The sequence below is a fragment of the Borostomias antarcticus genome (genome assembly GCF_949987555.1).
Source record: "Borostomias antarcticus genome assembly, chromosome: 11".
NCBI lineage: Eukaryota > Metazoa > Chordata > Actinopteri > Stomiiformes > Stomiidae > Borostomias > Borostomias antarcticus.
In genome coordinates, this window is record NC_140244.1 from 1,993,087 (window position 1) to 2,017,736 (window position 24,650).

At 45.4% G+C, this 24,650-nt stretch overlaps 2 protein-coding genes across 2 annotated transcripts; both read right to left on the reverse strand.

Annotated features, from left to right (window-relative positions):
• Positions 1-3,815: 3,815 nt before the first annotated feature.
• zmat1 (zinc finger matrin-type 1) lies at positions 3,816-12,311 on the reverse strand (the record flags this gene model as incomplete). The annotated part of the gene is made up of 8 exons (XM_084445709.1): positions 3,816-4,465; positions 4,616-5,256; positions 6,120-6,210; positions 7,017-7,292; positions 8,111-8,258; positions 9,306-9,389; positions 9,732-9,838; positions 12,164-12,311. The coding sequence occupies 8 exons, from the start codon at positions 12,309-12,311 to the stop codon at positions 4,332-4,334; spliced, it is 1,629 nt and encodes a 542-aa protein (XP_084301835.1). The 3' UTR covers positions 3,816-4,331.
• A 641-nt stretch (positions 12,312-12,952) lies between these two features.
• On the reverse strand, positions 12,953-14,844 carry gnrh2 (gonadotropin-releasing hormone 2; the record flags this gene model as incomplete). The annotated part of the gene is made up of 3 exons (XM_084445265.1): positions 12,953-12,991; positions 13,528-13,611; positions 14,707-14,844. 3 exons carry the CDS (start codon positions 14,842-14,844, stop codon positions 12,953-12,955), a joined length of 261 nt encoding a protein of 86 aa, XP_084301391.1.
• Positions 14,845-24,650: the final 9,806 nt, after the last annotated feature.

Genomic DNA, 24,650 nt, shown 5'->3' on the forward strand with positions numbered 1-24,650 from the left:
TGTACCAGCAGAAGGTATGTTTAAAATTGGTCCCTAACACCCTAGTAATGTATTGCTTTATAAATGTTCTTAGCAGGTAGACAAACATACTCCTGGTGCTTGCTCGATCGCCTTGTTGAGAGGGGTCAGGGAAGAATTTTTACAGCTCACTTATCTGGCCCCTGGGTGATACTGTTTTTTTTTGCTTCCCTCTGGAATATGTAGGGGTGGGTTGTATGCCCACCTCCCTTGTTCTCTGTAAAGCACATTGTGTTGCCTCTGGGTATGAAATGCGCTATATAAATAATGCTTTGATTGATTGATTGATTGATTGATTGATAGAATGAACCATCTCTGAGCTCAAGTTAAGCCTAGAGAAACAGGTGGGACCAAAAACAAAATGTGGTTATTTGATATAGTTTTGATATCACACCAATTGCTGTGCAAGTGCCCTCGTTTGCACCCGTGTGTGCAGCGTGGAGAACCTTAGGAAGCCAGCGTGTCCTCATTTACACCCCTCGCACCTGTTGGTACGTCTAGACGATCACGACCACGTAAACGCATAGTCAAACAGACATTTTCACATCGTTAAAGGCGTTTGTTTAAATATTCTCAATTTCTAAAGTTATGTTCAGATAAAAGCTTCTAGTCTGTCATCTCAGCTGTTGTAACTGAACCCGCCTTTAGGGAGTTCAAATATGAATGGATCTTTTTAACTGTTATGTACCGTACGACGGTCGAAGGGGTTTCCAAAGCCAATAGGCTGCGGGTTTTCGTTTTCAGGGTTGAATACACAAGGTTCTTCTTGGATGCCGTCACTATGGCTCATCAGCACCCACCAGTGGTCGTTGTAGGTAATGCTACCTGGGTAATGGCACACTGTACTGTACTGTACTGTAGCAGGACTACTTTTTGCCTGGATTACACTCACGTGTTTTCATCTCTGATGAACTGGGAACATAATACCTGTATAACACAACACATGCCATTTTATTCTGAATGGAAAGACATTTAACCTCAATACATTCACGCTGAATAATAGTCAACAGTTCAATAATCATCTCACACCGCTACATGACAAGAATCATCTCCCACCCCAACGGGACGAAACAGACGGCCAGTTGAATAATCAATCAGCACCCCTGGTTCAATGGTTTGATCGTGAACTATCAGCACAACAGCTATGGTTCAAAAAGGTCAAAGCATTGCTGCCAACAGGTGCAAATACTTCCAAAATATTATTTTTATACTGAGAAGTGGAAGACTACTTAGTGTCAAAAAAGTTCAGGATCGATTAAGTTCACATGCTAGGAAAAGAACAGACCTGTGTCAATTACTATGCATCTGTCAAGTTCCTGAAATATTATATATATATTATGAGTGTTTGCACAACGTTGGTTTCATCGTACTGGGTAAATTCAATCAAGTAGAGCGAAAGTTTTTAACAGCATGACATGTGATTGACCCAGGTCCGGTCAGGAAGGCAAAGATACTATACAGTGGATTTACAGCCAGCAGAACATTTAAATAAAAATATATACAGTACTGTCTGTGAATACTGCTCGTAATGAATCTCAAAAAAGTAGCCGACTTATTTGTATACTGTACATAGGATGAAGAAAATGTGAGTTTGCGGTTTTTGGGAGAACTGGTCCTCCGCTGAGAGACATGACCTAGCAGAAGAACTGGTCCTCCAGTGAGAGACATGACCTAGCAGAAGAACTGGTCCTCCAGTGAGAGACATGACCTAGCAGAAGAACTGGTCCTCCGCTGAGAGACATGACCTAGCAGAAGAACTGGTCCTCCCCTGAGAGACATGACCTAGCAGAAGAACTGGTCCTCCCCTGAGACATGACCTAGCAGAAGAACTGGTCCTCCCCTGAGAGACATGACCTAGCAGAACAACTGGTCCACTGAGAGACATGACCTAGCAGAACTGGTCCACTGAGAGACATGACCTAGCAGAAGAACTGGTCCTCCCCTGAGAGACATGACCTAGCAGAAGAACTGGTCCTCCAGTGAGAGACATGACCTAGCAGAAGAACTGGTCCTCCGCTGAGAGACATGACCTAGCAGGAGAACTGGTCCTCCCCTGAGAGACATGACCTAGCAGAAGAACTGGTCCACTGAGGGACATGACCTAGCAGAAGAACTGGTCCTCCAGTGAGAGACATGACCTAGCAGAAGAACTGGTCCACTGAGGGACATGACCTAGCAGAAGAACTGGTCCACTGAGGGACATGACCTAGCAGAAGAACTGGTCCTCCCCTGAGAGACATGACCTAGCAGGAGAACTGGTCCACTGAGGGACATGACCTAGCAGAAGAACTGGTCCTCCCCTGAGAGACATGACCTAGCAGAAGAACTGGTCCTCCCCTGAGAGACATGACCTAGCAGAAGAACTGGTCCTCCCCTGAGAGACATGACCTAGCAGAAGAACTGGTCCACTGAGAGACATGTCCTAGCAGAAGAACTGGTCCTCCGCTGAGAGACATGACCTAGCAGAAGAACTGGTCCTCCGCTGAGAGACATGACCTAGCAGAAGAACTGGTCCTCCAGTGAGAGACATGACCTAGCAGAAGAACTGGTCCTCCCCTGAGAGACATGACCTAGCAGAAGAACTGGTCCTCCGCTGAGAGACATGACCTAGCAGAAGAACTGGTCCTCCAGTGAGAGACATGACCTAGCAGAAGAACTGGTCCACTGAGAGACATGACCTAGCAGAAGAACTGGTCCTCCCCTGAGAGACATGACCTAGCAGAAGAACTGGTCCTCCAGTGAGAGACATGACCTAGCAGAAGAACTGGTCCTCCCCTGAGAGACATGACCTAGCAGAAGAACTGGTCCTCCGCTGAGAGACATGACCTAGCAGGAGAACTGGTCCACTGAGAGACATGACCTAGCAGAAGAACTGGTCCTCCAGTGAGAGACATGACCTAGCAGAAGAACTGGTCCAGTGAGAGACATGACCTAGCAGAAGAACTGGTCCTCCAGTGAGAGACATGACCTAGCAGAAGAACTGGTCCTCCAGTGAGACATGACCTAGCAGAAGAACTGGTCCTCCACTGAGAGACATGACCTAGCAGAAGAACTGGTCCTCCACTGAGAGACATGACCTAGCAGAAGAACTGGTCCTCCCCTGAGAGACATGACCTAGCAGAAGAACTGGTCCACTGAGAGACATGACCTAGCAGAAGAACTGGTCCTCCCCTGAGAGACATGACCTAGCAGAAGAACTGGTCCTCCACTGAGAGACATGACCTAGCAGAAGAACTGGTCCTCCCCTGAGAGACATGACCTAGCAGAAGAACTGGTCCTCCATTGAGAGACATGACCTAGCAGAAGAACTGGTCCTCTACTGAGAGACATGACCTAGCAGAAGAACTGGTCCTCCCCTGAGAGACATGACCTAGCAGAAGAACTGGTCCTCCACTGAGAGACATGACCTAGCAGAAGAACTGGTCCTCCCCTGAGAGACATGACCTAGCAGAAGAACTGGTCCGCTGAGAGACATGACCTAGCAGAAGAACTGGTCCTCCAGTGAGAGACATGACCTAGCAGAAGAACTGGTCCTCCGCTGAGAGACATGACCTAGCAGAAGAACTGGTCCTCCACTGAGAGACATGACCTAGCAGAAGAACTGGTCCTCCCCTGAGACATGACCTAGCAGAAGAACTGGTCCTCCAGTGAGAGACATGACCTAGCAGAAGAACTGGTCCTCCACTGAGAGACATGACCTAGCAGAAGAACTGGTCCTCCCCTGAGACATGACCTAGCAGAAGAACTGGTCCTCCAGTGAGAGACATGACCTAGCAGAAGTCAGAGTAGCGGTTGAGAACTGCATTTATACATTCAGAAGAAAAATGTTTCCAACTAGAAACGAACCAACTAGCAATCCTATGGTAAACAGTGGCTTGTGTCACGAGTGTGACTCACTGCTAGTGACACCATCTTACCTCTGAGCTCACGACTGGTTTTATTTAAAGTATAAGAAATGCCGTTTTTAGGCTTGGGATGACAGGTGATCATTATCAAACTTAAACTCTTAAAACACCTTTTTTAGTCTTGCTTTCGGATGCACTTAGTATGCTAGGTCTATCTACACTGAATTAGATTTTTTATTATGCCTATTATTTATTTACGTAATTAATTTATGTCGTTGGCCTTTTACTGTGTTTTATTTATCCCATTGGATTTTGTCAAGTGCATTGTGAAATGTGGTATTCAAATAAAGTTTGATTGATTGATGTGTAATTAGTTGGTCATAATTCGGTTATGATGGCGTTATGTCATTCTTCTGACAACGTTGTACACTTTTGACTGGGGAGGCGACAGGAGAGACCAGCGTGGGCTCACAGGCCTAGGATAGACTCGTCCCATAGCTTCTCTTCCTCTGTCCTGGTGTCCACTTTCTCCCTCGTCTTCCTCTTCTCCTTCCTCTGCTTGGGTCTGGATGCCTCCGAGTCCTCCCTCTTCTCCTCCGTCTCCTCTCCTCTCCCCGCCCTCCCTCCGACGACTCCCTCTCTCTCCTCCTCTCCCTCTTCTCCCCCTCTCCTCTCGCCGCGCCGGCCGCTCTTGCTCTCTCTCTTCCTCCTCGTCCTCCTCCTGTCTCCCTCCTCCTCCTCCTCCTCCTCCCTCCCTCTCCTCCCCTCCGAGTCGTCCCTGACCCCCCGCCCTCCCTCCCTCCTCCTCCTCTTCCTCCTCGTCTCCTCCTGGTCCGAGTCCTCCTCCCCTCGGACCCGCCTCCCTCTCTCCCTCCGGCTCCTCTTCCTCCTCCTCTTCCTCTCCCGGTGTCTGTAGTCGCTGTCGCTGCTGCTGGTGTAGGAGGAGGAGGAGCTTGTGTAGGAGGAGGTGCTGGAGGAGTCCCGGGGCCTCCTCCTGCCCGGGGGTCGACCGGGTAACTGCGGGGGGATCGGCCCGGGGGGGAGGGGCGGGGGAGGGAGGGCGTGGACCCAGGCCGGGGCGTTCCCCGCGAAGCCGAAGGTGGGAGGAGCCTGATAGGGCGGACGCCACCCAGCAGGGGGGTAGAGGGAGGCGGGGTGCGGGGGAGCGGTCGGGGGAGCTGGGTTGAGTTCTGGGCCGTGGCCCCCCCCCTCCTCTTCCTCCTCCTCCTCCTCTCCTCGGTTCTGGTTCTGCTCGCCCCCCTCGTTGAGACCCATGCTGGTCTTGGGGGAGAGTCCGCGGGCCTTCTGGACCTGGATGTAGTCGGCTAACTCGTCCCTGAACGAGTCGTACACCTTTTTTTGAGATTTGCACAAGTCGACGACCTTCTTCTCCCTGGCGGGGGAGGAGCAGAGTCAGGGGGAGGAGCAGAGTCAGGGGGAGGAGCAGAGTCAGGGGGAGGAGTCAATTCAGTTTCTGAGTTCAATTCGTGAGCTAAAAAAATGCTGATAGTAGTAGCGGTACTATGTCGATCCCTGGGAAATATAGTTAATTTTATAACGCTTATATAGGAAAAGAATATAAATATTCTGATGAAAGAACACAGGTTGCTTACAGCTGATCAGCAAAATGGAGGGGTAAGTGATTGAGCTCTTCTGTGAAAGCCGTGTCTTTGTAGACTGCTGTTTGTCGGCTACGGCGATTATGATTATTATTACAATTTGGTATCGGGTCGACACCTGAGCATTGAGATCGACACCTGAGCATTGAGAAAGAGAAAGAGCTTGGAGGCGTGGCCACTGGCCACTTGGAGGCGTGGCCACTGGCTCAAATTGAGCGTGCCCGCTGACGTCCAATCAGCGACGCGGGCCGCTGCGTCTTCTAAGGCCTTATGACGACCACGATCATGTGTGTGGCAAATAAAGTACAGTCGACTAACGAGCTCGTTAGTGCTGCCTGTAAAGTACAGTGGACTAACGAGCTTGTTAGTGCTACCTGTTCTCTTTCAGTTAAATACTTTATGAGTCGACTGCGTTGGGGCTTATATTTCTCATGACAATCCCAACAAACCTTGAGATTGAAGCTAACGGAGTTGAACTTGGCAGACCGAATTTCCCTTTGTTGCTAGCTCGTAGCTAGCTTGTAATGGACTCATAGTGCACAAGTTACATACTGCTGCTTCAAAGTATTAAAACTGTGTGGATATGTTTGCATGGGGAGATATCTGGCAGATTTGATGAGTGTGTTGTTGTTCTTACTTGATCTGATGCTTATTTCCTTGCATGTGAGCCTGGTACATCTCCACTGAGTTGAGCTCTACGCTGCATATCGGACAAGTGAAGCAGTTTGCTGAAAGACAGACGGAGAGAGAGAGAGGGAGAGAGAGAGAGAGAGAGAGAGAGAGAGAGAGAGAGGGAGAGAGGACAGGGGAAAGAGAGAGAGAGGGCAGGGGGAGAGAGAGAGAGAGAGGGAGAGAGAGAGAGAGGACAGGGGAGAGAGAGGGAGAGAGGACAGGGGAGAGAGGGCAGGGAGAGAGGGCAGGGGGAGAGAGAGAGGGAGAGAGAGAGGGAGAGAGAGAGGGAGAGAGGACAGGGGGAGAGAGAGAGAGGGAGAGAGAGGGGGGAGGGAGAGAGAGATGGAGAGAGAGGACAGGGGAGAGAGAGAGAGAGAGAGAGGGGAGGAAGAGAGATGGAGAGAGAGGACAGGAGAGAGAGAGAGAGAGGGAGAGAGAGAGAGAGAGAGAGAGGGGAGGAAGAGAGATGGAGAGAGAGTGGACAGGGGAGAGAAAGAGAGGGAGGGCAGGGGGAGAGAGGGCGGGGAGAGAGAGAGAGAGAGAGGGAGAGAGAGGAAGAGGAGGGAGAGAGAGAGGAAAAGAGAGAGGCATTGGGATGAGGGAGGAGAGACGTAGATATAAATGAAACATGCAACACAGGCTTCGGTCAAAAGACTCAAAACGTCTCCCTCTCTCCACACCACTTGCTTTGACTTGCTGTCTTGACTACAAAGTGCCGGATAACAAGATGGCGCCGGCAAATGGCGCCACTGCCACGTAACACCCCAGTACACAGCCCCAAATCTCTGACCCGTATAAACCCAACCATTCTTTTTAGCCGGGTTCTGACCGCGGTCGGACCCGAGCCGGACCCGGTCCGTACCTTGCACGTGCTCCTCCCCCAGGTCGCGGAGCAGCTGCTGGCGGGAGTGGTTCCTCTGGTGCTTGCGCCCGTTGTAGTGCTGCAGCGCCATCTGGGGGTTGTTGAAGGAAGCGGCGCACAGGCGGCAGTGTTTGTTGGGGTCGCTCAGGTCCACGTCCGTGGAGGCCGGGGGATCCTGGGACACCTTGTGTCCCTCTTCGGACGGTTTCGGGTTCGAGGTGACGGGTATCGGGTTGGGGGCGGACTGGGTCATCTGGGGTCCGTTCGGAGACAGGTCTGTAAGAAAAGAGTCTCACTAACTGGGTGGAAGCGGGTCATATCCTTCATAGGTCAAAGGTCGCATCCTTTTGTAAATATAGACCAAAGTTAGTGCGAGGGGCCGTAAAGCCACCAAACCCCTTAAATAAACACATACCCCCCCCAGAAACACCGAGTTTCATTAGTGATTTGTTCTCCATACTTGCCTCTATCCATCTCTAAATGGTAATGGTAAACGGACTGCACTTATATAGCGCTTTTCCACCTTAGCGGCACTCAAAGCGCTTTACAATGACCTCTCATTCACCCATTCACACACACACTCACACACCAAGATCGGTAGCTGCCATGCAAGGTGCTAACCTGCTCATTGGGAGCGATTTGGGGTTAGGTGTCTTGCTCAAGGACACTTCGACATGTGGACAGTTGGAGCTGAGATTCGAACCACTGACCCTTCGATCACTGAACGACCCGCTCTACCAACTGAGCTACAGCCGCCCCCATCTCTAGCATCTTATGAAGTGAAAACAGACTCAGGGAGGGTGGAGTGTACTTAAAACAGACTCAGGGAGGGTGTAGTGTACTTAAAACAGACTCAGGGAGGGTGGAGTGTACTTAAAACAGACTCAGGGAGGGTGTAGTGTACTTAAAACAGACTCAGGGAGGGTGTAGTGTACTTAAAACAGACTCAGGGAGGGTGGAGTGTACTTAAAACAGACTCAGGGAGGGTGTACTGTACTTAAAACAGACTCAGGGAGGGTGTAGTGTACTGAACGCAGACTCGGGGAGGGTGGAGTGTACTTAAAGCAGACTCAGGGAGGGTGTAGTGTACTCACCGGGCGGCAGGGTGCTGGGGTAGAGGCCCTGTCGTCGCAGGTTCTTGGCGTGGACCTTGCCCTCGTAGTGCGAGCGCGCCACCACCGGGGAGCTGAACACCATACTGCACAGCTGGCAGAAGCGCTCCTTGTCCGTCGTCATGATCCTCTGCTCAACGCAAAAAAAGGACGTTGAGTAAATAGAGAAGGGCTCCCTAATGAAACACTGTGAATACTAGCATCGTGTGTGAATACTAGCATCGTGTGTGAATACTAGCATCGTGTGTGAATACTAGCATCGTGTGTGAATACTAGCATCGTGTGTGAATACTAGCATCGTGTGTGAATACTAGCATCGTGTGTGAATACTAGCATCGTGTGTGAATACTAGCATCGTGTGTGAATACTAGCATCGTGTGTGAATACTAGCATCGTGTGTGAATACTAGCATCGTGTGTGAATACTAGCATCGTGTGTGAATACTAGGATCGTGTGTGAATACTAGCATAGTGTGTGAATACTAGCATCGTGTGTGAATACTAGCATCGTGTGTGAATACTAGCATCGTGTGTGAATACTAGCATCGTGTGTGAATACTAGCATCGTGTGTGAATACTAGGATCGTGTGTGAATACTAGGATCGTGTGTGAATACTAGCATCGTGTGTGAATACTAGGATCGTGTGTGAATACTAGCATCGTGTGTGAATACTAGCATCGTGTGTGAATACTAGCATTGTGTGTGAATACTAGCATCGTGTGTGAATACTAGCATCGTGTGTGAATACTAGCATCGTGTGTGTATACTAGCATCGTGTGTGAATACTAGCATCGTGTTCACAGAAATACGCAGCAGCACATCTGTAAGGATATGAGTGACACGGATCTAGAGGAACTCTCGGCACAGAGTGTGTTCGTTAGCGTGGACGTCACCTAGAGCGATGAATGATCAATCTAATGGGAGATATATGTGTGTGTGTGTCAGTGTGTGTGTTTGTGTAAGAGTGTGTCTGTGTGTGTGAGAGTGTGTGTGAGTGTGTGAGAGTTTGTGTGTGTGTGTGCTGAGTGTGAGGTGTGTGTGAATGTATGTGTATGTGTGTGCGTTGTGAGTGTGTGTGTGTGTGAGTGTGTGTGTGTGAGTTTGTGTGTGTGTGTGCTGTGAGGTGTGTGTGAGTGTATGTGTGTGTGTGTTGTGAGTGTGTGTGTGAAAAGCTGACCTGAAGACCAGTGGGGTCTTTGCTTCTCTTCTCAGCTCTCTTGGTCTGCAGGTACATTCTCAGCTTCTGGGCGTGTCTCTTTCCCTACAGTCAGAAGGGGACAGAGGTCAACTCCAAACTCTCCAATCTCTTTCCATGAGCTGGTGTGTACTGTAGCTATTTATCATCATGTTAAGCAACAGTACTGTACAAAGTGAATACAGTGAGGTGGGTTTCGACAGACAAAATGTAACCGTTGCGGTAACGTTATTTTAGAGTTGAGATATTGACCCTTCGATATTGATATGTTGAATTTGGGAGGTTCAACAACACATTTGTGGTGTAAGTAGTGCAGTTACTCCCGATGCGCTGTATAAATCCCTTCAAAGGTATTCACTGAGGGCATAAAACATAGGAAATGTTTTAAAACACAGGACCAGCACACACCTCATAATGGGAGACCCTCTGGGATTCAAACAGCAACACGGCTTCACACACATGGCAGTAATCGTCAGTTAGGAGTTCGTCCAATAGCACGTCTTCTCCCTGGTCTCCTACGGCGATAAGAAAACCCTCAACATTCCAGAACTTTGCTCTCACTGCAATTGGTCAGTTCGCATACATCATGACATCATGACATACATGTCATACATCCTTGCAAGTCTGGGCGTGTTTTTCACTTGTAGTTTGTTACTCAGGTTTTGCTGTGCGTTTCATTTTGCGGATATCGATTGTCAATTATACGATTTTGCTAGTTGAAGGTTTAGCATTGCATAGCAAGTCATGGATAGTTCAATTGCGCTCAATTCAATCACAATAGTTGATCAGTCAACCGACATTTTGTGCACTTGAAATAATTGCGGTATGTTTCTTTTCTCTTTTTTTCATGAGTTTCTACAGTGGCGTTTCACTAGTCATCAAAAGCATCTGAATCCATTCATAGAATGGTTATGAAAATTAATTTGTGCTGCTATTTATGTAGTAATAGGTATTTTGGAATAATGAACACATTAAAAGATATATAAAAAAAGAAAGAATTTATAGAATATTAAAAAAGAAAGAATTTATAGAAATAATGTATGGTAAAATAATTTATAGTCAGATGCTATTATTAAAGGCAACTAAAAATTACTGCTCAATGTCACAAAAATTAGCACTACATCAGTATTGTTACATGATGCAGTACCCAAAAACACAATACCCCAAATGTCCGAGGTGTAACACATGCCAACCCCCCCCCCCCCCCCCCCCCCCCCCCCCCCCCCCCGTTCTCCTCTCTATGCGCCACTAGTCTCAGTCTCTTGCTTTGGCCTTTTCTCTTAGATTCTTTGTCTGGAGGAAGTTTTACTTAGTACATAATTGCAAGTTCATGGCAGTAGAGTGACATAAAAAGATCTTAACTCAATATTTTTCATGAGTTTCATGAACATTCAAAACAGCGAATGTGGTAATTGTCATATAATATTTTAGGATAAAAAATAAATAAAATCCTCTTTTGAGAAAATACCAATACAGGCAGATGTCTAAACAAATACGTAGTGGTCAAATACTGCACTTACTTACCAATTATCAATTGCGTCTTATAGTGATGGTATTGGTAAAGAAAGTGATCCTAATGTTGAGACAGGTGAAAAGTTGGTGTGGGGACTTTTCACTGATTTGGAGGCACTTTTAAAGCTCCTAGTTAGTTTGCAGGGTCAAGATACTTCAGAGCCTGCAAAGTAATTGATTCAAGAAGAGTTAAGTCTACATAAAAGCTAAGCAATTACATTTTTAATTAATTAAATTATTATTAATAATTTTTATATTATTATTATTATTAATGCACTAAAAATTGAACAGCGGCATTCCAGACAAGCAGGGTCTTGCTGGATAAAGACCTTAAATTGTACAACATTTACATTGCACAGTCTGCACCTATTGAATTTCTTCTTGTGGATGAAATGAGATGTTTACTTAAAAGTGGAATTGCACTACATCGTAGGAAGACCATGCTTGTTTTACTAAAAGTCCACCCTAAACGGCTTGTGTTCACTGTGCTGCCAAAAACCTAGTAGACTTGCTCTTCACTAGTTTCAATGAGGGGCCCAAGAATAAAGACCCTATCTGACATCACTAGTTTCAATGAGGGGCCCACGAATAAAGACCCTATCTGACATGACAGCTGCACGGATAAGATCTTGTTGACATGTTGAGAAGAAAGCTTTAACTAGCAAACTTTACTTGTTTGTTGACTAGACTAGTCTGGGAGTCAGCAACATGATCTGACATCCCCACTAACTTGGCTACAGCTGGCTCAAAAAAGGAGATTTTAGCTGGATGCTAGAAGTGTTTCTTCTTCTTGCTGGCTAGCCTAGCAGTCATGTTGCCAGCTGCCATCAGCTGGTTAGCCTAGCTTAGCTAGCTCTACTTCCAGCTGGTTAGCCTAGCTTAGCTAGCTCTACTTCCAGCTGGTTAGCCTAGCTTAGCTAGCTCTACTTCCAGCTGGTTAGCCTAGCTTAGCTAGCTCTACTTCCAGCTGGTTAGCCTAGCTTAGCTAGCTCTACTTCCAGCTGGTTAGCCTAGCTTAGCTAGCTCTACTTCCAGCTGGTTAGCCTAGCTTAGCTAGCTCTTCCAGGACGGGAAGGGTTTGGTCAACCTATTAACCTAATGTTGGTCCTTGTAACTCATTGTCAAATTGACTTACTCGCAAAAATGGTATTTAGCCAGAGATACGCGACATTACAAGATCTAATCTTGATCTCCAGCGGGTGCTTAGCTTAGCTAGCATGCTAACTAGCCGAGCTAGCTAGTAGGAAGCTAGCGTTAGCATTGCTAGCTCAATGCTAACTGAATGGACATCACCAGGCACGTTCCTTTTACGTTCTAACCAAACTCACCTTTAGTCTGGGAACTATTGGTATTATTAGTGTTTATTACTGTGTCAGCATCTGCAACAGAAGATACTTTCGTAATAGTATTAATGCCATGTTCAGTATCTGCCTCCGCTAGCAGCGGAGCACGGAGACAGATACTTTGCTCCTCCATCTTTGTTTTAACATGTGTGCGCATGCGCAGACTGTGCACTAAAATCCCCCTCTGGAGTAAGCACATAAAGTAAAACAAAAATAAAATTGTTACATTTTATTATGTTTAAAAAAAAAAAGCCATAGTCTTACTGCTACTACTGCTAATATATATAAAAATATAAAATATGTTCAACTACCATTTCAGCCAACAATAAGAGCTCTAAGATTTGAACATAAGCTAATGCATGTATATGTTTATTTTCTTTCACTAAAACGAGTGTGCCCTTAATCTCTTCAGTTTATAACTTAGTTTAAAACACAAAGACTTGTTGCTGGTCTGGCTTTTTGGCAACCATTCAATCTTGATGACTTGCTCCACCTTTTTTTTTTTTACCAAAACCAATCGAAGAGAACAGAGATGAGAACAGTGATGACAAAATAGATACTTTATTACAGGACATGACATCTGCGACTCAAGAGTCAATATCATCGATTAGACAGAGATAGCTAGCCTACTGTACCACAATGAGCAAAAAACTAGAGTGGACATTATTGGACATAACAACATAAGACAACATAATGAACCATGATAAACAATGGTAGAAAAAGCGATCAGCCGTTCTGTCCATGATAAGCCACGGTGGGAAGGTTAGCATGATGTCACTTCCTCTTCTGAAATTCTCTTGCTAGAGCATCCAACTGTGAAGAGGCCAAAACAGCTTCAGTATGACTCTAGAATACGCAGCACAGGCTGTGGTTGTATCTTGCATTTGACTTAATCTGATTGTCATAACAGAACTCAGCTGAAATGTTTTTAAACAACCCATTAGAAGAGAATAGAAAATCATAGAATAGAAAGTACACGGCAGTAAGAAAATACTTTAAAGGGCTGCTCCAAGATTTTGAACATTAAGTTTGTTTTTGCACTTATTGGCTCTACTACACCCCCAGGTAGTGCACAAAAAGCTCAATGTTCACAATCTTGGACAACCCCTGTAATACAGTTATAGGCTATTCTAAATCAGCAAGTTTTGTCTTCGTTTTTTATGTAAACTCGTCCTCGCTGAGGTTTCCCTCACCTCACAAGTTAAAATAAAGGTTATTACATTCAATGAAAAGTTGTATGGTTTTCAAAGAGGGAAGCAAAAGTCCTTCCACGCCAGTGCATTCTAGCCACCCAATACATGATGACATCATGACATACACCTGGCCTGGCTTCGTCTCCCTTCACTCACCAGAATGTTCTTCAGGATGTTTCTCCGCTGCGGTCTCAGGTAGCTGCACTCTCCGGCCTCACATAGTTTAATCTCCTCTGAAACCTGAGAGGAACAGAGAATCAGAGAGCAGAGAATCAACAGAGAATCAACAGAATCAGAGAATCAAAGAGCAGAGAATCAACAGAGAATCAGAATCAAAGAGCAGAGAATCAACAGAGAATCAAAGAGCAGAGAATCAACAGAGAATCAAAGAGCACTATGGAGAGTCATAGCATGTACTCAGGGCTGGACTGGCCATGTGGCGTACGGGCCGGACCTACTTGTGGGCCGATCTAAAAAAAAAAGAGCTAACGAACGGCCCATAGAGCAGGGACAGCGGCCCATTGGTCCATTTTCTATACTGACACTGGGCTGGCCCAATCATATGTAGGCCCCACCCCTCCCTCTGTTAGTTCCAGGTAACTGGGCAAATGACACCTGAAACGCGCAGCAGCACCCCCCCCCCCCCCCCCCCCCCCCCCCCCCGTCAACAAATCGCGCAGCAACCCCCCCACCCCCCCGTCCCCCCCCCCCCCCGTCAACAAAACGAAACTGAAGGTGTTCCATCTCACCGCGTCGGCTCGGCTAGTGGGTCGACTGGGGCTACATTTCCCGGTAGGAAATATTCACCCAGTCCAGCCCTGCATGTACTCTAGCCTATAGCAGTGATTTTGTGCCAAATCAACAGATAAAACAATTAACAACCGAATATTTGAGTTATAGTTGAAGATTGTTGTTGGTTTTTCTAATTGGCAGGTATCGGTTTTGCTTTTATTTTCTATGCCATACTAGTACCTACTAATGTAGTGCAGCAAAACGCAGGCAGTGTCAACAGAAATACAGTCACGTCGACACCTGGCAGACAATGGACAGTAGGTATAGGTATAGGTACTGCATTTGTAACGCGCTCCCCATCCAGTTGTTACACTGGCCCGGAGCGCCATTCACACACCAATGGCGGCAGCTGCCATGCAAGGCGCTTGCTTGCTCATTGGGAGCAATTTGGGGTTCAGCGTCTTGCCCAAGGACACTTCGACAGGTAGTCAGGAGGAGCCGGGATTCGAACCACCGACCCTACGATCACTGAACGACCCGCTCTACCTCCTGAGCTATACCGCCGCCCCAGTATACAGTACATGTCCCTCCGTTGTGACCCACCTCTGAAGTGCTGAATGAGTCCAGCTCTCTCTTGCCCCCTGGGTACCAGCCATGAGACCAGTGCTGGGAAGAGGACACCTGAGCTCTGAGACACAGCAGCAAGCCCAGCAGCAACACCAGTCTAGCCAGACACACCATCACTAGGGCTGGGGAGAGGAGGGGAGGGTTGGACCAAAGAAGAGACCATCACAGAAAGAGATAACAGCCACACAGGATTAGAACATTTAAACTAAGGCAGTGTGCCGTTAACTCTTTACTCTAATTCATTACTAGAATAAAATACTTGTTCATGACATACATAGTCTTTATTTTTTAAACATTTTTAAAATGTGTATCTTTTGTCTATTGTATATTTTATTGTCTTTTTTATCCTGTACGGTGACCTTGAGTAACTTGAAAGGTGCCTTATAAATAAATAAAAAGTATTATTATTATTATTATTATTATTATTATAGTTGAGGCATTGTTTATATGTTTTCTGGTGGGTTCAAGATCTCTAGATCCAATACTGGTGATCTTGTAATATGGATGAAGACCAACTCCCTATGAGACCAGACAGTGACACCAAGACAGCGGATGATGTGACAAATGAAGACAGATTAGTCTCCTTGACCATCACTGCTCACAAACTGAGGGTTTGTATCAAAGGGCAGACAAAACACTAGGAATAAGAAGCAAGCTAAGACAAGAAAATAATGGGTTTTGCTAAAACAAATCATTTTGTGAGAACCCCTCCGCCCCCCCCCAATTTTATTATTAAGTGATTTTTACTAGAATAGCTCATACAGTAGATTGTAACAGGTCCATCCATCTAGCTGTTAATGTTTTAAAAACGGATTGGTCATGAATTTCTCTCCCACTATGGAAATTATGACTCTACAATGAATCTTAATTTCATATCACTAAATGTATATTTTAGATTTTGATTTTCTTATGAAAGCCACATTCAATAAAAAATACAGTTTGATGTAATTATCTGTAAAACTGTTTGGACTCATTTGCCAACAGTGTAAGTTTTCTTTCTGTGGCAGTTTGAATTTCATCTCTAGTATCTGTATCTATTCAACTTGTATTTTGTCCTCTCCTATCCAGATACACTGTAAACACAATTCTGAAAGGCATCAATTCCAAATAAAGAAAATAGAACATGCGTATCACTTAAGGTAGGATTTAGAGTCAGAAAGTCAGAGTCAGAAAGTTATACATGCAACAGGATGAACTTCATGTCATGTCTGAAGATTTTTGAATCCCCACATTGAATAAGACCAAAATATTAGTTAAGACCATACTTTGATAGAACGTATACACACCGGACTATAGATATCACTGACAATGGACAGACATCACTTCAAAGGAAATTTAAGCATCCTTACCTTAGATTCTGTTGGATTAAGTCTATTGCAGAGTCTGTCCTCTTTTGTGTTGACTTCACTTCAGTTTTTTCACCTGTTTGGAACTTAATGGCACATCAGCGTCCCAGCGTTGATGTAGAGTGTACAGCTACTATTCTTCTCTTGATGCCTCCTCTGTTCCTCCTCAATTTATGTCCCTCTAGTGATCCCTGTAATTCCACCAAACACACACCTCCATGACCCCTGTGGTCCTGTCCCTCCCAACGGTCAGATGAGCAGTCTTGGGGGACGATGGGGTTTGCGTAAGAACCGCTCAATTCCAATTATCATCTTCAAACAGTCTTAACCCCTGGGTCTCTCTTTCCGACCCCCCCCCCCCCCCTCCTCACCCTCCTCTCCATCCCAATCCCCCCCCCCCCCACCACCACCAAAATCAACACAGACATACATGCTGTGATGTACACATACACTCACCAACATATTATCACTGAAATATGTAGTATTCTGACATCTGTCCAAGTTAATGTTTCGTCACAAGTATTAACACCTACAGTAGAACAATACATACACGGAATTAGAACAATACATGGAATATTTTATTTTCATTCCCTTTTTTGACTAAATTGCAATTTCCTTACTTTTTTTTGGGATGAAATTACATTTTGTTGCTCTTTTGTGATCGGAGGGAACCTTTTACAACAATCGTCAACATTTTCGGTAACTTCCTGAAGGATCTCGTCAACATTTTCGGTAACTTCCTGAAGGATCTCGTCAACATTTTCGGTAACTTCCTGAAGAGAATTTCTTTGTCAGAGGGAAAGCCTTGGGCACCCCATTACCTCTGTATTTGCATCTGTTCTGATAGTGTCATGCCCCAGCCATGGGGACAGGGTGAGAATGGGGACAACGTATGCTGTGAGGGAACACACAACCCACCAGCCCTGCATCCAGATCACTAATTACAAACGTTTCTTTTTGCGAGGGGAATATCTCCCTTTGAGACGAGCTCAATTTCCCATTTAAAATGCAGGTCGAGTATCTTTTCAGAAAGTGTGACAGCGTGAAATTGAGCTTGAGTGACAGCGTGTCCGGTGCTTGTTGACTTAGTTAATCAGCCAGATGTGACCCTCTCGACGCGGTGGCTGGCGTGAGGGCCCGGCGGAAGCAGGGTGACATGACGATGGAGCCGGCATGAGTCACCAAAGAGTGACTCATGAGTGACAGTGAGGAACCGTGTCCGGAACAACGCCACATAAGGTGAGGTGAGAATAAGGGCCTTCTCAAACAAGTGTCTCACAGCTGTATAGGGTATATCGTTCAAGAATCAAGATTCTTTACTGCCATGCAACCAGGGTTGGTAGTATTACTTTAAGGTACTGTGTGGAAGGGTAAGACCGAGACATTCACCCAAAACAACCACATCATACTATAATGGAAGGATCACTCTCTCTGGTCTGTCTGGACCTCTCTTGACCAGTCTGTCTCTGTCTGTATTTCAATTTTCTGGAGAATCAGGCACTGTATTAATTTGAAATTCACCAGGTGTATTGCTCAGGATCTATTTGTTTGTCTATCTATCTATCTATCTATCTATCTATCTATCTATCTATCTATCTATCTATCTATCTATCTATCTATCTATCTATCTATCTATCTATCTATCATCTATCTATCTATCTATCTATCTATCTATCTATCTATCTATCTTTCTATCTATCTATCTATCTATCTATCTATCTATCTATCTATCTATCTATCTACCTATCTATCTATCTATCTATCTATCTATCTATCTATCTATCTATCTATCTATCTATCTATCTATCTATCTATCTCTCAAACAAAAAAACAATAAGTGTTCCTACTCCTTTTCGTACACTGTTATTGTTTTTTGTTTGTTTTAATCCGTTTTTATTGTGTTCGAAATAAACTTTCATTCATTCATTCATATCTATCTATCTATCTATCTATCTATCTATCTATCTATCTATCTATCTATCTATCTATCTATCTATCTATCTATCTATCATCTATCTATCTATCTATCTATCTATCTATCTATCTATCTATCTATCTATCATCTATCTATCTATCTATCTATCTATCTATCTATCTATCTATCTATCTATCTATCTATCTATCTATCTATCTATGTATCTATCTATCTAATATAGCATGGCACCTTTAAAACCAATACATAAAGGTTATCACCAATATTAACTGTTGGGCAGGTGTGACCAAATATGAAGTACAAAATTACTTTTCATCTCTCTCAACACACAAACTTTCCAACAGTGACTGAATGATGGAGTGAGTTAATGAAACAACATGAATATTTGATTGAGGGTAGAGGTTAAACACTGATTGGACATCAGTCCAGACAAACACTCAATAGGAATGCATGACCTCAGTGAGCTCATGAGAATTGGGAGTGAGCCAAACCACCACTAATTGAGAGAGGCCTTCATGTGTGTGTGTGTGTGTGTGTGTGTGTGTGTGTGTGTGTGTGTACTGTACTTGTGTTGACATAAGAAAGCACCGTGTGGAAGATAGAGTTGTGCAGATTGCAGTAATGAAACTGGGTGATGTGTGCACACATAACGGTCAAGGTTGGTCCAGGCTGATGCGCTGGTGCCTAGAGAATGTGAATGAAATTCAAGTCTCACCAATGTGTTTTGTTTTCCTACCTGACTGTTGTTCTAACTTTGTAGTTCGTTTCTCTAGAATCAGTCTGTTAAAACTACAAATTGTTCCTGTGTGACATCACTTCCCTGTCCTCTTCATCCTGAAACTGTGTCACTTCCTTTTTCACGTTATAAACTATCGCTTTCGTTCCCCAGTCACCCACTCTTGCCCTGATTCACTTCCTGTGCTTGAGTCTGACTTGCAAATCGTAACATAGAATAAACTTATTGTCTTTGTTTGAAACCAGCTTGACCGACCACTCAGCGTGTTCTTTGAAATCTAAACTTAACCAAGTAAGATTTTTCATTCATAAGAACAATCTGACACTGATCATCAAGAAGACCAAGGAACTCATCATCGACTTCAGGCGGAAACAAGGACATCTTCCCCCTCTGCACATGAACGGAGAAGAGGTTGAGAGAGTCTCCAGCTTCATGTTCCTGGGCACCATCATCTCAGAGGATCTCTCATGGCCAAACAACACCCAGGCTGCGTTCCGAATCGCATACCACCCTACTATATAGTATGCCAAAACAGGATGTAGTATTTCCCAATACATAGTATGCCACATGCAGTATGGCAAAAATACCAGGATGTCCTACTACATCCGGTCGTATTTTGCAGTGTGCAAGCCAGCAGGCTTTTCTGGCTATTCTGACCCACAATCCTGTGCGCAGCGGAAATGTGCGTCACGTGTGAGTAGTGACAGCTGTAGACGAATGTCGCGTTATGGACAGCGACGAATGTGGGCAAATTTCAAGGCGCAATGTTATGACAAGGTAGTATGTCCCAATTGGATACCTACTGCTTGCAAAGTACGTACTTTCTAAGGGCAGCTGTAGTAGGTACTGGTAGTAAGTAGTAGAAGTATGCGATTCGGAACGCAGCCCCACTCTGGTGAAGAAGGCACAACAGAGGCTCTACTTCCTGAGATCACTCAAGTGAACCTGTCACAACAACATCTGGTGTCCTTCTACCGCTGACCTAGGGGGTGTGTGTGTGGTATGGGAGGGTCGTGACCTAGGGGGTGTGTGTGTGGTATGGGACCCCTGACCTAGGGGGTGTGTGTGTGGTACGGGAGGGTCGTGACCTAGGGGATGTGTGTGTGGTACGGGAGGGTCGTGACCTAGGGGGTGTGTGTGTGGTATGGGAGGGTCGTGACCTAGGGGATGTGTGTGTGGTACGGGAGGGTCGTGACCTAAGGGATGTGTGTGTGGTACGGGAGGGTCGTGACCTAGGGGGTGTGTGTGTGGTATGGGAGGGTCGTGACCTAGGGGATGTGTGTGTGGTATGGGAGTGTCGTGACCTAGGGGGTGTGTGTGTGGTACGGGAGGGTCGTGACCTAGGGGATGTGTGTGTGGTATGTGACCCCTGACCTAGGGGATGTGTGTGTGGTATGTGACCCCTGACCTAGGGGATGTGTGTGTGGTATGTGACCCCTGACCTAGGGGGTGTGTGTGTGGTATGGGAGGGTCGTGACCTAGGGGATGTGTGTGTGGTATGGGAGGGTCGTGACCTAGGGGGTGTGTGTGTGGTATGGGAGGGTCGTGACCTAGGGGATGTGTGTGTGGTATGTGACCCCTGACCTAGGGGGTGTGTGTGTGGTAAAAAACACGCACCACTAGGTACACACACATAAAATCTCAAGCACTTTATTAAGTTTGAACAGTTGCTTAGAAAGGCCTTTTGGCATTATATAATTATATATAATTTTATCATATATATATAATTATATATACATATATTCAAATTGTGAATAACAAAATACTAGAAAACAGATGCAAATTAAAATAAGATTTTCTTAAGACGATACCAAATTAAAAATGGCCAAAATGAGAAAACAAAACACAAACATCTGTAGTACATTTCAAAATGGTCCCAGTACAGTTTTAATATACACTTTCTTAAAAAAAAAAAACAAGGGCAAAAATGAAAAGCAAGGCAGACAGGAATGAAATATAAATAACCTTACATTATGTACAAAGGGGGGTGGGTTTAATGACCGATTTCGGGGAGGGGGGGGGGTGACAGGAGGGACACCAGGTCTTTTCACAGCGACAGATATACAAGCTCAGAAGGGCAGCGAGACGGGATGAGGGGGAGAGAGAGACTGGCTGGGTCTCCCCACTCCGCCAGTCCCTCTCCTTCTCTGGAGAACATTGCTGTCGCTTACGGACGCTCACAACGCTCTTCTGGAGCGACGCTTGCACCCCGTTTAAAATACCAGCCAGCAGGAGCATGGAACAAGTACCCGGACATGGAACAAGTACCCGGACGCCTCTGGCTTCCCTCTGCAATGACAGCTCAACCACGCAATGGTGTTGAACGTTTTTGTTTTTTTTGTCATTGGAAGAAGGGGGCTGTTTGGACCTACGATGGGGTACAAGAGGACCAAGTCAAGGTCCCCAGCGTTTTAGTTGAGTGGAATGGAAGGATGAGCACGAAGGATAAGATGGTGTTCAAAACAATGGAATGAAATTAGATTGGGAAGTGAAGCCAGCAGGATCTTGTAATGGAATGGAACATTGTGGACTCGCTTGTGGGGCAATCAAAGAGTAATCAAGTGTCTCTTCTTGGGTCAATTGACAAAACTAAAAGGGGAAAATGGGTAGGACAGCTTTTTCAGTGACACTAGTTACTGGATATAAGCCATTTTAGGGAAAGCAGTGAAGGGATTTTTGTGTGAGGCACTTTTCCTTAGTTATCTACTATAAAGAAGGAGCCACATGGGTGGATGTTGGCAGTGTCATTACCGAGGGGTCAAAAGGTCAGAAGAGTGAGGTGAAGACAGACGCAATCATTGACAAACCCACGGCATGGCAAAACCCATGACAAACTGTACACCTACCACTGCTCCCAAGACAAATCAACACCACCCCCCCCTCTCCCCAACACACACGCACCACTCTTCAACACCCCCCCCCCCTCTCCCCAACACACACGCACCTCTCCTCAACACCACCCCCCTCCCCAACACACACACACCTCCCCTCAACACCACCCCTCTCCCCAAAACACACACACCTCCCCTCAACACCACCCCTCTCCCCAAAACACACGCACACAAGAAAGCAACATGTCAAAAGAAAATGGCACTGATTGTAAGTAATGGGCACTTGTGATGCGTTGGAATGCCAGTCCTGAAATGACTAGAACGAAACAGAGACCACTTAAGTAATGGATGAAGTGAAATGTTTGCTAATTTAAGTTGAACATTTTTAACCAATGGGGATCCTGAGGCCTTGCTAGAGACCAACGCTTTGGCCTTCCTTTAAAAAAAAGAAAAGAAAAACAAAAAGCGTTTTCAGATTTGATATCAAGTAATTTCTTATCTCAAGGCCGTGATACGCGCCTGGCATCGTATATTCATTGGATAAGTCATTTTGAGGACATTTTTGGTGCAAGTAGTGCATTCAGACAATCAACAAGAACAGATTTCAATAATAATGGTGCACTTTGTGGAATTTTCATGGGTTATACTTTCATCTCACCACTCATTCATGTGAACATACTACAAGTTGTTGGATTGTGCTCATTCCTTATGATTATAACACAAAAGTGCCTTGGTGTGACCCTGGGGGAATCCTGGACCGGGCTAGTTCCTGGAGCGAGCTAGTTCCTGGACCGGGCTAGTTCCTGGAGCGAGCTAGTTCCTGGACCGTGCTAGTTCCTGGACCGGGCTAGTTCCTGGACCGAGCTAGTTCCTGGAGCGAGCTAGTTCCTGGACCGTGCTAGTTCCTGGACCGGGCTAGTTCCTGGACCGAGCTGGTTCCTGGACAGAGCTAGTCCTTGGACCCAGCTAGTTCCTGGACAGAGCTAGTCTTCTATAGCCTGAAGAGAGAGCAGGTCTCCATGGCGAGGGCAGGGCGTGGTGTTGACTCGGCTCAGCCAGGCTCAGCCTGGTGTCATGGCTCTTATACAGCGCTCGACAAGGTCAACGAAACTGGGAAACGCAAACTACATGTAATTACTTCCTGATTAGAACCCTCATATTGCCATGCCTACTCATACCTGAATACTTTAAGTGAGAGGCTCTTTCAGTTGACATCAAAAACAGCTCACCCCCCCTACCCCTTCCTATATCGTTGATAACAATCACTGTAGTTGGCATCTGTGAACTGTTACAACAGACCAGGCGGGGGGGGGGGGGGGGGGGGGGGGGTCAATTCCATTTGAACTCAGTCAACTGATAAAACAGGCGGATATTGAATTCGTTACTTAAATATCCTTGCGAAAAAATACATGAGGCAATTTTGAGTCATATCCTGCTTTGACCGAGCTAGAATGGAAGTGACCTTGCCCGTGTAGCTGACATAATTTCATCTTTCATTACAATCACTACTTAAGTTGTCGGGATGCCTCATCAAAGCACAGCAAATCTCAAGCCAAGCTGTCCGGGGGAGGGGGGCGGCCGTCATAGAACATGAACCATCACTGCAAACATTCCATGGCACACTTCCATGATCAAAGTAACAATGTATCGTTTTTTTAAGAAATACCAAAGCAACATCATTGAAATGAAACATTCTTCAGTATTGGTGACCTGAAAATGGTTGCCAATGTAATTTTGATGACTAAACACTTAAAGGCGACACAGATTAGCTTAGTTGAAACACAGTGAGACGGGTCTATAGATGGGCCACCGATTTTGACGGCAACACAATCCGAAAAGAAATAACATTTAAGCGTGAATAGGAATGTGCAGGGAATGTGTGAGCGTTTCCTTTTTAATATTAAATAAACTAAAAATACATAAGAATTGGCCCAGTATCATGATGAAATACTGGCTTCTAAACTTTAAGATGTAACACTATGGACACATTTAGCATTAAATAGTGTGGCTCACTTGCAGATATTATGGATAATCTTCCTTCCACACATGACTGCAACATTCTAACCAAAACTACTGTGTGACAGATATTTAGATCACTTTCCTGATATTTATTTTCGGTATGTGCAATATCCATGCCGACACCTCAATCGTCCCCATATTCTCCAAAACATGTTTTGCCTCCCAGTTATGCAGGTAACCTTTTCTATGTCTATTAAACACACACATATTCACATCTTAACACTGTATGCGCAAAACGTGGATACAAGCTGAGGGCTCTCTTCAATCAATGGCCTTTGACACAGAGCCAGAACAGCGATATAGTTTATGGCGTTTAGCAGACCCTCCTACGCGAAGCACGGATTAAGAGCGTCCCTCGTTGAAGGATGTGGAGATGGAATATCCCACAGTTCCCTTTGTGTATTTTTCAAACGCACGTGTGCCCTGAGAATGGTTCGGCGATAGGGCGTTCGGTTTGCCCACTCGTGTGTCATCACACTCCGAGTGGACCGTGTAAGGAACTACTAGAACCGGGTGCCGCATGTAGTGATTGTTGAACTTTGACCTTGTGACCCTAAAAGTTTGGACATTGTGATCTGCAAAGCTATTATGGCCGCCCCAGTATACGAGCTCCTGAATGAGGAGACTTAACCAGCCGGTTTGTGTGTGTGTGTGTGTGTGCGCGAGAGATAAGACTGAAGACGACGTAGGTTGCGCTAGCCTCTGTAAATGCAATATTCTGAGGCCTCACAAACGAGCTTCAAGCTGCTACCGCTTGATTCCGGAGAAGCTGTCAACCATTGAAGTCTCTTGTCACCAAAACTGCAAAATAACAAACATTAAATGTGGGGAAAAAAAACCACCAACAACCCCGACACCATTTCCTCGACTTCTGATCGTCAACACAAGCCTCTAAGCGTCAGATTTATATTCATATATATTTATATATACCAATAAAATGCATTATAAATGTCACCCTAAAAATGCAGCCAAACTTAAAACTGCTTCTAAAAAAAAAAAAACTAAAAAAAACTTTGACAGGGTAAGTATATGTACATTTGGGGGTGGGTGGGAGA